The sequence below is a fragment of the Phyllopteryx taeniolatus genome, chromosome 13 (genome assembly GCF_024500385.1).
Source record: "Phyllopteryx taeniolatus isolate TA_2022b chromosome 13, UOR_Ptae_1.2, whole genome shotgun sequence".
In the NCBI taxonomy this organism is placed as follows: domain Eukaryota; kingdom Metazoa; phylum Chordata; class Actinopteri; order Syngnathiformes; family Syngnathidae; genus Phyllopteryx; species Phyllopteryx taeniolatus.
The window spans coordinates 17,720,781-17,734,262 of record NC_084514.1 but is presented as its reverse complement, the minus strand read 5'-3'; the positions used below and the strand labels follow the sequence as shown (position 1 = coordinate 17,734,262).

General features: G+C 46.4%; 1 protein-coding gene across 10 annotated transcripts in view; it reads right to left on the bottom strand.

The window, feature by feature from the left end:
- Positions 1-11,399: 11,399 nt before the first annotated feature.
- Positions 11,400-13,482, bottom strand: part of LOC133488375 (transcription factor IIIB 90 kDa subunit-like) — a 36,617-nt gene continuing 34,534 nt past the window's right edge. For 7 of the 10 annotated variants that reach the window (XM_061796168.1, XM_061796164.1, XM_061796166.1 and 4 more), the window contains one exon: positions 11,400-12,693. In XM_061796168.1, coding sequence (XP_061652152.1) covers positions 12,656-12,693 — 38 coding nt within the window. In that variant the 3' untranslated portion in view covers positions 11,400-12,655. The remainder of the gene's footprint in view (positions 12,694-13,482) is intronic. The other 3 variants (XM_061796173.1, XM_061796170.1, XM_061796171.1) reach the window with 1 other exon arrangement.

Below are 13,482 nucleotides of genomic sequence, written 5' to 3'. Positions count from 1 at the left end.
CGCTACTACAGCACAGACTTCCTGGGCACCCACTGTTCCGTTGCTCTCCGCCTGCATGGCATGACTAAATAAATCATCCATCCATCCATTATCTGAGCCGCTTCTCCTCACTAGGGTCGCGGGCATGCTGGAGCCTATCCCAGCTGTCATCGGGCAGGAGGCGGGGTACACCCTGAACTGGTTGCCAGCCAATCACAGGGAACATCGAAACAAACAACCATTCGCACTCACAGTCATGCCTACGGGCAATTTAGAGTCTCCAATTAATGCATGTTTTTGGGATGTGGGAGGAAACCGGAGTGCCCGGAGAAAACCCACGCAGGCACGGGGAGAACATGCAAACTCCACACAGGCGGGGACGGGGATTGAACCCCGCACCTCAGAACTGTGAGGCTGACGCTCTAACCAGTCGGCCACCGTGCCGCCCTAAATAAATCAATAAATAATAATATTCATTTATAAATACATGCAAAAAATAATGAATACATACATGAATATTTCAAAGACACTCTACAACTAAACATATATTTAAGAATAAATCTTAATTTTTTTTATCAAAGTGTTTTAAAAATAACACAATTCTGGTCAATCAAGTAATCAATGGTGATGGACTACGTTCAAATGACTCCGAATTTCGGAAGAAAAAAACAAAATCAAGCTGTGTGTTTGCTAAGTTTGTCGATGCTATTCCCTGTGGAATTTTGCGTCTCTTGAAAGGGCGGAAAGAGCCAATTGTCTTGGCCAAATCTGGACCCTGCGAGGTCTCCATCCATGACAAATCTCATCGCAATGTTCGCTCCTCTTTTGAGAGTGACATTATCACATGTTCTGTTGCTTACGAGTCTGCTTTTGTTGACATTTTATACTGGGAAAGGATATGGACTCTTCCATACACATTTCTTTTCAAATGATACATAGGTCCTATCCTGCCAACAGTATGTTCTTAACTTTGACAAAGACATTTGTGAAACGTCCCCCGGAATAGTGGCCCAGTGCCCCCGCGTATTCGCGGTTCGGCCACTGCGGATTCGCAGATGTTTTTGGATTCACTCAGTGTAAAAACGAGCGGTTCAATCAGAATCAGACTCAGAATCAGAATCAGAATCAGAATCAGAATCATCTTTATTTGGCAATGAACCATGATTATATCATGATAAGCACTCATGATATTAGCACGGCATAAAGTGGAGGCAAGTGCACATTATGTCAGCAGATGGCGCTATTAGTCCAGTTTCTAACAGGCCCAATCCTGACCCTAACCCCCCGACCCCAACCCAGCAAAACAGTGCGTTTCCATGGTAACACAAAATAAATAAATCATCATTTCTCGGATGTTTGAGTGTTTAGTTAATTAAAAGCTCACTCCTCGGCTGAGAGTCTCAATGTGCTCCAAGAGCCATCTTGGTGCTATGTTCATTATGATTATCCTTATTATGGGATGCCCTCATTTCATTTCACCCAGACTGCATTTAAAAACTATTTAGTAATATTTACTTTGCTCAATATAACAATGAGTATTTTTACAATCACGGTTGTCATTGCGGCAGACCGGTTATCACGTCCGCCTGACAGTTGTGAGGTTGCGGGTTGAAATCCGGCCCGGCCTGTGTGGAGTTTGCATGTTCTCCACTTTCCTCCCACTTCCCCAAAACATGCATGTGAGGTTCATTAAAGACCCTAAATTGCCCGTAGGTGTGAATGCGAGTGCCAATGGTTGTTTTTGTTTCCACGTGCCCCGCGATTGGCTGGCCAGCGGTTCAGGCGGCACCGCGCCTCTCGCCCGGAGTCGGCCGGCACGGGCGCCGGGTGGAAAATGGATGGATGGGTTGTCAAGCAAGTCTGCCTTTACAAAGGATGTTCATGTGTTCATTTAAGTAGACGTATTCATAAAATGGGATGAAAAGCACTATTACATCCACATACTGAGCGACAAGCATTTCAAGTATTTTGACGCGTAGCGAGAATCGGTGCATCATGGGAGTAAATAAAAATTCAAAGTGACACACACACTTGTCAGCGTGCTTGCGTGCGCGCATGCGAGCGAAAACGCCAGCCGTCCGCCTGTCACGACGCGTGCCGGGCGCCCGCAGGCCCGCAGGCCCGCAGGCCCGCAGGCCCGCAGGCCGCGTTTTACCAGACGGGGCCGTGAAACGCGAGGACGCGGCGCCGGCCGCCGTGTCGGACCGCGCCTCAAGATCGCACTTTTTTCACACAAAACCATGATTTTCTTTCATTATTACGTCATCAACATTGACAAAGTAATAAGTGACGTGTTAAACCCTAATTAAGCGCTTTCATTTGCGGCACGACTTGGTGCACTTTGGCGCAATGTTATTTTTGACCTCGTTTCTCGTGAACTTTGAAGTCAAACGATCTCATTAAGATGAAAAATATTCACCCGAAAACTATCGCCCATCGATACGTCTACCAAGTTCGGAGACGATCAGATGAAACTTTCCAGAGAATCTACCTGTTTTCGTATTTGACTCCTTTGACCTTCAGTTTTGAGGTTGACCTTTAAGCTTTGACACGTCCGAAGGTTGAAACCCCCAACGGTTTTGGTGCTGATTTGTATGTGTGAGAGCGAACAAGCTCTGCCGTGACTTCTTGTTTTGGAACTAAAAAGTCGGAATTGTAACAATGCAAATTCCCACTGACGACCTCATTGATGTTTTCGTTTTCGTATTCACACAGCAGGGTGAAAGGATCTGAGGGGGCTCTGATGGGGTCCTGAACACGCGGACAGAACAACAGAATTGCCGGAACCGTTCCGGTCACGGCGACGGGGTCGGGGGTCGGGTCTGACGGGGGCCCACCGAGATCTCATCGGAACTCCGGGCACGCTTCGCAGCTCTCGAATCTTTCGGGAGAGGAGACTTGAGGCGGAGGATCCCAAAGCAGACAGAAGGTTCGATAATGAGGTTTTGCCCACGGGGGTCAAAAGGCGGGAATCAACGGGCAAAACTCGCGACTCAGAAAAACAGCAGCTCGTCAATATTTTGAACGTCTCTCACAATGACAGTTTGATCATTTGGACTCTTTGGACTCCGAATGCAGAGAATCAAGTGGGGAACTCAGAGTGTTCCCATTGTCATCCAAACGCAACAATCCACTTTCAGTGTGTGTCTCGACTTTCGCCGGCCGACGTTCGCCGGCGTCACCTCCGAAGGGAGCAAATCGCCGAGCTGGTAGGAGTTCCAAAGGAGGCCCGGGTGTCGACACGCGCCACGTGGACATTTAGCGCAAGTGGCGCTGAGCTGCGCTGCCTAGTGGTGAAGTCGCGGAATTACAGTTCAACAAAACAAATCTGAAATGCAAGATGTGGAGTCTTGTCGCAAACAAAGACCACACGCAAATATTCAGACGCGCTCATTCGGAGCTTTTTCTTTGGTTTTTTTTCCAAGCGCCATCTGTGCGTGAAAGCCTCCATTGTTCCCGCCGCGTCACCGTGGCAACAGCAGAACACGGCACAGACAACGCGAGAGGCCAATGAAGATGTTTTCATGACAATGCGCATTGTGTGCTACTTTTAAACGAGATGCACGACGCGAGGTCCCGAGTTTGCGGAGGCTTCGGATGCGCCTGTAGGGGGCGCCGCGGAGGACGCGTGAAAGGGATGGGCGGGACAAAGGGGGCGCTTTCCCTCCACAACTCACCGCCTGGCAAACGACGACAGCGCCGGCTCCACTCCAGCCGCGAAAATACTTTAGTAGTTAGGAATGCAATCATTTGCACGCGTTCTTATATTTTCACCCGACATCGACATCAACAACAGAAAAACATCTGCGTATGACTTGAAAACACGAAACAATAAACACCTTTTCACGGCGTCAGTCAAAAAGTGAGCATTCCGACTTGGCCGCTTCCAACCGAAATGGACGACTTCCTGTGGCTTTTTTGGGGCACGGCCACTTGAGGCGACAAGCCTATCGAATTGCATGTCGCTGCGTCAAACTGAGCTCGGGGGCCACATTTTCGAAACATTCAAAGGACTCTTGGAAAATGACCCAAATTACCCCACAACGGTCACGTCGAAACAAAATGGCTGACGTCCTGCTTCTTTTTGCGGATAGCTTCTTGAGACGTCTTTGTGGGTCTGCTCGTCACAGTCAAGCCTACTCAAATTTCACGTTGCTGAGTGAAAGTGGCTCTGAGGGCTGAATTGTCCTCAAATTTCACTTTAGAAATAGAAAAAGAGAAGCAGCTGCATGTATTTACATGCGCGCGTGTGTGTGTGTGTGTCAGGAGCATCTGCTAACACACACGCCAGATGGCGTAAGTGTGTGCTCGCGTGTAAGCGAAGCGTGTGGAGGCACGTGATCCTCCTCCTCCTCCAAGACAGATGTGCCAGCCTCACACCAAAGCGACCTTTGAACTCAGCTGCAGACACACACACACACACACACACTTCACAAGTATGCCAGGATTTGCAATTTGTTGTGGAACGCACACACACACACACTAACAAAGCCTCTCAGGAAAACCAAAAATAATGCAGATAACGATGAAAATCCACTGGCTCCATCTTGGAGCGAAAGGTACGTTTACGTGACAACAAAACTTTCATGAACGGACAACTTTCATGAACGTTGTCGGGACACGAAGAAGGAAAAGACGGAGCGGGGGGGAAAAGGAAAGTCATGTTGAAAATACAAAACGGAAACATTCGAGCGAGGAAAAGTCTTATTTCATTGCATCAAATTAAAAAGTTGTAAAACTGAGGGAAAAAATACATTTTTAAGAAAACTGTGCACTTTTTTGAAGATGTTAGAATTCATAGAGAAGTCAGTCGTATTTGTATTACGTATAAGTTAGGATTTTTTTCTAGATAAAATGTATTATCAAGAAAAAAAGTTGAGTACAAGTAATATTTTTCAAGAAAATAGTCATTTGTAGAGATAATAAATCATATGTAATTGTGAAAAAAACATTTTTTTCAAGACAAAAGGTCCGTTTTTTAAAATACAAAACACATAACACGACAAGAAAAATGGCACAAAAATTGAAATGAATAAAATATTTACCAAGATTAAAGTTGAAATTTAACAAGAAAAAAGATCCCATTTTCACCAGTTAATTTGAATCTGAATCGCTGTTTAAAAATAAATAAATAAATAAATTCCCCCAGAAAATGCGACTTTATTTTTGAAAGATTATGATTTTTTAAATTTGTTTTAAATTTGAAGATTTAAAAAAAGTCTCAGAAAATATGGCTTCATTAAAAATATTTTTTTTTGAAAAAGTGTAATTTTTCGAATTGAGGCTGAAAGGGGTTTGGTCGTGTCAACAAAAGCCAAAATGAGAGCATTTTTCAAATCCCCTTTCAGGTCAAACTGCCACAGCCGAGCCACTAGGTGGCAGTGTGTGGCGTCTTCTCCCATTGACAGAAAAAGCGAATTTACTCAACTTAAAGAAGATCTTGTTCCTTTTGGTAGCTTTTCCAAATGAAGATGCAACAATTACGCTGAAAATGCTCTGTGATAGAACATCAAAAATGTATTTGGTGTGTAAAGTCACTTTTATCAATGTTACAAAGCTCTGAAATATATCGATGTGAATATTCAATGAGCCTGTAGGAAGAAAAGAGAATTAGCCCGATGAAAGCTTGTCCTAATGATCGTCACCATCATCATATTGTGTCTTTATCGTCGTGAGCCCGAGGGATCAAATCGGGACGATCACAGCGCATCTTTGTTCATCAGAACAGCGCAGGCAGCCCAAGTACGTCGGGCACGCCGCAAGCTAACACGCTATTGCTCTCGCGACGCTCGTTAGCGGGAAAGCGACGGCATTCGGCGGCAAATGAAATCTCTGTGCAAAGATTCGCTGTTGGTGGAATCATAAAACATAAGAATGGAAACGTACTTTTAATCTAACCCCAACGCAAAGCCGTACTGCGACAAAGTTCGGAATAGAACAAAATCCTGACGGGAAAGTAAGAATCTCTGCTTGTTAATTTTGGTGATAGGTGCTAGCAGATCGCAACACATTGTTAGCATCTCTGTGATCTTCATTACGTTGTTTTCCTCGACATAAATGTCTTGAAACCTAAAGCTAAAATGAGCACGAACCCTATCCATCATTATTATTCATAATAGCAGCGGTGGTAGTCGTAGTAATTGTCAGGTGCGTCACACCCTTTGGGAATGCGGGTGCTAACACACCCCCACACACACACACTTCTTCAACACCCACACTCTGTGTCCAATATTATCTTTTGTATATGCCACAGGCCACTAAAAAATGGACAGTGGGCCACAAAAGGACCTCAGGTCGTAGTTTGGACACCACTGCGCTGACCCTAACCCTTAACCCATACCGCCCTTTTGAAATGTCCTCAACGTCTGCTAGCACGCACGCACACACGCACGACTGCCGCCTTTGCCTCCCTGCGTGAGCTAACGAGCGTTTGAGTCACGTCTGCATTGTGCGCGCGTGCCCGGATGAGGACGCGGCTGGCTTATGAATCAACGCCAAACGAGGCTCACTCGGCAAAATAAACCAGCACGCCGCAACAAAAAACTAAAGTCAGTTCCGGCGAGAGTTGAAATCTCAAACGCTGGCAAAACGTCCAGGCGGTCCTCGCACAAACGTTTGGCAGGCGGCAGCCGTCGTTTGCGACATTCGCCTCGCTCGTCTACTTCCTGTTAGCGTGCGCGCGCGTCCCTTTAGCGCGTCTTCAATCAGTGTGGTTCCCGCCAAAGGAGGCCAGACAATGGCGGCGAGGCGCCACACAGATTAAAAGCACTTCCCGCACCGACAGGAAGTTCAGCCCCCTCGACAGGAAGTCTTGAGGGTGAGATGGCGACGAAGGAAAATCGACATCAGGCCTTAGCCGAATAGCATAGTTGCCTGAGTCTTCAGAGATGTTTTTTTTTTAATTTATTTATTTTTTTATCTGCTACAGACGCCACACATGAAGATAAAAAACAAAACGGACCTTAAACAGTCTTGGTCCTCGTGTGTGCGCGCTGCGCTCCGATAAACTCAACACACCAACAAAACCACGCCCGTAAATATTCCCCCCGCGATCTCGAATCTCGTCCGCTAAGACAGAAATATGGCTTGATCAAACATGGAGACAGATCCACAGTTAACACAGCTCAGGTCAAAAAAGAATCTTGGGCCGTTTGACCTGCTTTGTCTGGGAGGGGCAAAATGGGGACAAAAACAGCCCGACTGCCGTTATGCGTGTACCGCGGTGGCCTAAGTCCTATTTGAAACGATGGAGGCTGCTCCCAGCATCAGGACCACACCAGAAAATTACTACTAGAATATTTATTTCAACTTTTTAAAGGCTTAAACTAAATTAATAGTAATCCAGTCTCAATGTGATGTCAATAACCTCAACAAAAGGAAATATGACATGAACTGATCTGATTTAGGATTTAAAGCAATCATTTGATATGATGTAATACCATTTAACGTAACAACCTGACTTACTGTCACAGTAACATAATAAAATGCAACTTACTTTAACATGAGGGACTTGAACGCAACGTGATTTCAGACCGCCCGATTGAATGCAATTGAACTTTCATTGTGGTTTCCACGGAAACGACGGAGGATACCCTCAGCGTCAGGACCAGCTCATGAACATTACTACAAGAGTATTTAAACATAATTAATGAAATCAATGAAACTGTACAGAACCTCTTAAATCTGACTTGAAATTTCATTTTACATGTCATCACCTCGTTTGACATATGAAAACTTCGTGACATTTTATATGATTGTCTATTAGCGTAATATAACTTCATTCTTAATTCAACAGGAGGCAACTGAACGCAGCATCATTTCGGGAAGCCTAATTGCTTAGGAAGCTCCCGAGTGGTTTCCACGGAGATGTGGGAAGATGCTCTCAGCATCAGGACCGGACTGCTGATGGCGTTACTGTGATGACTGGGAATACATTGATTCTTCTTTTTCAACCCGTTTCTGTCAGAGGGACTGATTGGATCAAAGACTTGTTTTATTACGTGCATTTTTTATGATTTAATACAATAAATACAATGTTTATTTCGCTCATTTAAATGTTTTACGATTTATAGAAAGTCAGTTATTTAATGGGAAATAAAACAAAAAAAATAAATAAACGTAATAAAAAAAATGTGTATCTAAAAAAAAATGCATTTTACAGATTGTATTTACAATAATGCAATTAACCAATGATTTAGTATCCATCCATTTTCTGAGGCGCTTCTCCTCACTAGGGTCGCGGGCGTGCTGGAGCCTATCCCAGCTGTCATCGGGCAGGAGGCGGGGTACACCCTGAACTGGTTGCCAGCCAATCGCAGGGCACATACAAACAAACAACCATTCGCACTCACAGTCACGCCTACGGGCAATTTAGAGTCTCCAATCAATGCATGTTTTTGGGATGTGGGAGGAAACCGGAGTGCCCGTCGAAAACCCACACAGGCACGGGGAGAACATGCAAACTCCACACAGGCGGGGCCAGGGATTGAACCCGGGTCCTCAGAACTGTGAGGCTGACGCTCTAACCAAACAAATCTATGGAAAAATTATTCTATTAATAGTTTTCAATCAATCAATCATTTAATGAGATAAATACAAAATATGGCTAAATAAATTAACCTGAAGATTTTTTAAGCAAATACTTTGGAGATTTTTTTTTTTTTTTTTTTTCAAATAGTGAATAAATAGATTTTAACTCAACAATTATAGTAAAACAAAAAAGCCCAAATGAATGCAACAAAAATTACCGGACTCCTGCCAAACGTACTGGAAATGTTTTCATTCCAATCGCAAGCAGAGCAAACCGATCGATTCCATCATGCGGACCAGTAAGGAACTACTAATGGCTCCGAAATCAGCGCTAATGAGCCACCGTCTAAATCCCCCCAAATCAATCCGTCGACTCTCAGGGCGAGCGGACTAAATCCTCGGCACCTTTCTCACGATCTCGTCCACTCGCCCGCAAAGCATCCGGCCCGCCTTCTCCGAGCCTCAATTTCGACGTCTTCGGCATCAGCGGCGATCTGAACGGGGCGACAAGTTCAGCAATAACCGAACAACGAGACCGAACGGCGTGTGAACGCGCAATGAAACCAGATGAAATCAGAAATCAGTCACGAAATGCCGACGGAATAACGTCCGCACGGGCAAATTTTGATGTGGAAAAATGAGGAATTTTGCAAATGTGAGCACTTCTGCAATGTTGCAAGCGGGAATGGATTGAATGGGTCATGAAAAGTTGGAGGAAGGAGTAACGTAGAATGTCGGGAATTTTAAGACGGGCAAATGTGGAATTTGGGTGAACAATGGACAGTAGTGGAAGGAATGTGGATTTTGTTGTTGGAAATGGAGGATGGAGGAAATGTAGAATTGTGGACGTTTTTGGAATGAGAAAAAAGTAAATTTTGGGAATATACTGAAGCTGGCGACAGTTTGAATGGGTGGGAAAATGTGGTGGAAGCAGATAAAGCACGAAGTGGCAGAATAGTAACAGCAATAAGGTGTTTTGGGGCGTTGGCTGCTTCCGGCATTCGCGATTATCTTTGAGCTTCCGAAGGTGCCAACGGAAGAAGGAGACGAGGACGTCCGCGGACATCCCCACCGGAAGCCCGAGTTCTTCCCTGAGCGAGAAGAAAGACCCCCACTTCTCGCATCCTATTGGACGGCTCGTCGGGCGCGTCCGGTCCCCTCGGGCCGGCGGACGGCGTGGGCGTCGAGCGCGGGCCGAAGGGGCATCGACTGGCCCGACTCGTTTTGATTTCTCCACGTATGCGTTCGCGCACGCACCGGCCGCGGGGCGTTGAACGTCGGGAACGAGGAGGAAGATGAGGCGAAAAAAAAAATCATCAAAAAATTCACCACGCTGACGTGGGTGGGTGGGCCCACGAATTCACGCAAATACACACACAAATAAAAAAACAAAACAATCAACATTCTCCTGCCATTGTTTGTCTCTCTGTCGGTTCCGGCCCCGATGTTGGGAGCATCCGTCGTCGTCTCCATGGAAACCACCCGGGAAGTAGTTGACTTGCTTTGTCTGAAATGATGTGTTCAATTCCTTCACGTTGAATTGTGTGTTTGTACGTAGTGTTTGGCGATGGGGGAAATTTGGTTCCAGTAGCTCACGGCGGCTTCGGGGTGAAAACGCGGCAAGTTGCCGAGCTGACCGATGAACAAATGGGAACCACTTTGAAACAAAAAACATCAAGCGTCTCCTTGAAATGTTCCTTCCCAAATTCCCTGAACACGAAAGCGGAATAAGCTCGGGAACATCAAGTCGGGACCTCTCGGTGGAAAGAAGGAAGAATGGAAACAGGGCGTCGAGAAATCGAGGGAACCTTCGGGAAACACAGACGCGTTCGCGTGCACGTCGGCAGAAACTTTGTCCCGTTTTGGCTCGCGACCTTCTGCTGGAGCTTGCGGGAGGGAGGAGACGCGGCAAAGATACGAGCTCGCCTCGCAATTCCCGCTTTCCTTCAACGCGGCGTGATGGCGCCTTTTCCGGAAGTGACTTTCTTCAAGCTTCTTCTCATTGACTAAATTGCTTTTTCAGGTGCGCTGCTGTTACGCACTTGACATCCTTTAAGGGTCAACATGTAGCGACATTTCTCAATTCTCCGTTTCCTTGAAAGCGTTACAATTGCACCTTTTCTGGAAACGACTTCTGATGAGCCCCAAACATCTTACACTTTGGCTACAGCGCCACCTGTTGTTTCGGCATGCACTCGACAGTCTGGCATTTTCGTATTTCAGAATTCCCAGTTTTCATCAACGGGGCACGCTTGCGTCTTTTCCAGAAAGGACTCTCTTCAGGCTTCTGATTGGTTGGAACAGATGAGACAGTTTAGCTTTTTTACAGCAGCACCACTTTACAGCTTGGAAAAATCCTATTTTTGGACTAAAACGTGACATTTTCCTCCCTCCGCGACACACCGGAACGTATTTGTGCAGCACAAACAAGACGACGCAACGCGCACGCAGGTGGGCAGCAGTCACCTCGTCCTCCCTGTAATTAAATTGTCTCCCCCACCTGCGCCGCAGCAACACACCTGACTGCAGGTAATTACAACGCACGCACGCACGCACGCACGCACGCACGCACGCACGCACGCACGCACGCACGCACGCACGCACGCACGCACGCACGCAGCTGGATATGAAGACAGAAGGGAGTTGTGTGTGGCTGTAAATATATCATCTCAGAAATAAATGAAATATCCGTTTGCGTGCTACGCAGGGCGAGTAGGGCAAAGGTCAGTGAGAAAGCACAAAAGAATTGTGGGTGGGGGCAACCGTGGAGATAAGGGGGGCTGAGGAAGAGGAGCAAACCTTTGGCCAGGATGAGGAAGACGCGGTACAAATACTCGGTGGACTTTTAAATCCTTTCCCAAAAAACAAAAGCAGCAGCTCAGAGCCAAAACTAAACGTTTGCTTTGCGTGCGTGAAAATCATTTATTGAATTTCATGATGAGCCACGAAGTGAAATTGACTGACATGTCGATCAGGTGACACGGTGGCGGGAGAAGAAACGCTTTCATTGTTATAAGAGCGGCCAGGCAACGCGACGGCGCGTTCGCTCGCATCTCGACGGACGCCGGCACTCGCGTGACTCGTGTCTGACGATGTCACATGATCCCACGCGACATCAAATGCGACATCGTGCGGCCTGCTCGCGTCATCGCCGAATGTCGCATCGCGTTTCATGTTGTCGAACATGCGACATTATGAAATGTCGCATCGCAAAATGTCGCACCACGTCGCACGCTATGTCGCATAACGTCACGTTACATCGTGAGACTCGTGAAAGGTGACAGCGTGCAACAGGTCACATTTCATGTCACCGTGTCAAAAAATACCTGTCGCACGAGGCAACATGTTGCGTGATGTCACAGGTCGCGTGGGGTCATGTCACGATGCGAGTTAACGCCACACGACGTGAAACGCGACACGTTCCCGTCATCGCGGTTCGTGTTGTCGCCGTGACCGGTGACGTCAAACATCACGTGTGACATGTTGCACGTCACCTCGCTTTCCGCCTTTTCTCAACGTCAATGTTAACATTGAATAATGACGACACTCGTGACAACATGAAACGTCACAACAGGTGATGCGTCACATCGTATGGCGGCACGTCACGTGACGCCGGCACCCCCGGTGGCCGCTTTCCAACACAAAACGATAAATCCAAAATCAAATCCCCCAAAAACAACAAAAATGCTTACTGCTCAGAAGCCATCTTTGAATGCATTCTGAACATTTTTTGCCTAATTCAAAGATATTAATTTAAAGTATGGCATGCTGCAGCGAACATGCGAATAAATTAACAAAAAAACGAATTCCTGTGTTTTGTTGACGAGTAAACACGTTTGCTTGAGGAGCTCTGACGGCTTAACAGTTTATAAGTCAGAAATCAACTTTTGCCATCTGTCTTTGCCTTCAAGCCACTTCCTGTCTAAACAGGAAGTACAAGCTTTTTCTTTTACCACTGAGATTCCCCCCGGAGTCAACTTTGACACACGTCTGCATCATCACGGCGACTTTATGCGATGATGTCGTCATCTGGGATCTGCCGCCGCCGCCGCCATCTCGATCGCTCGGCAGCCGATGTCCGTAAAGGCAGGATCCCTTCGAGAGTGCGAAGCGGTCCGACATCGGAGGAGAAAACAACAAGCCGCCGCTAGAAGCCGTCGTCGTAATCGTCGCAGCCGTAATCTGCTGGACGACAACAACAGCGCGAGGTCCATCAAAATGGCTGCCGCAACACTTTTTGGATCGCAACATTTGCTCGGTCGGGCAGTCGTCTTGTAGTATAAAATCCGCGTATTCCGTACGGTTCTGATGCGCTCCAATCAAGAGCGAAACATTTGATATTCAGCAAGTATGCTCCTTACATTCACAGCTTTGCACACGCAAAAATATCAAGGTCGACGTCAAATGTCAAGGTTACAGCAATGTCAAACAAGTCAAACACCCAAAACGTCTTTTTCTGCAATTTTTATCCAATCGTCTTCATACTTGGTGGAAAAAGTCAAGGTTAAAAAAATCACATTACAATAAAACACCGAGTTATACTTCAGATGAAAAAGTCATTCTGACGGCTTTCCGGATATGTAACCATGCTGCCAACATGTCATCCCCCCCCCCCCCCCCCCCCCCCAGTGTGAAAAAGTTCAGAACCGACGAATAACATCAAGTCGGCACTCGAATGACAGATCTTCGTCTGTCGCGGTGCCGTCGCATCGTGACGCCGACACCCACCGAAGGTCGCGAGGATGAAGCAAAACTCACAATATAAAAAACACAGCAGGTCAAACCTCAATTCATCATCTTGATGCGGGTATTCTGGACCGGTAACCGTGTCGTCAATATGTGCTCGTATGATGATGTCACTCTAAAAATAAGTAGGAAGTCCAACTGGCAAAGGTTCACGAGGACGAAGGTCACCAAACTTTACTGCTTCTTATAGTCACTAATCAATACAAAAGCCCTTGAAACTGATTGCGC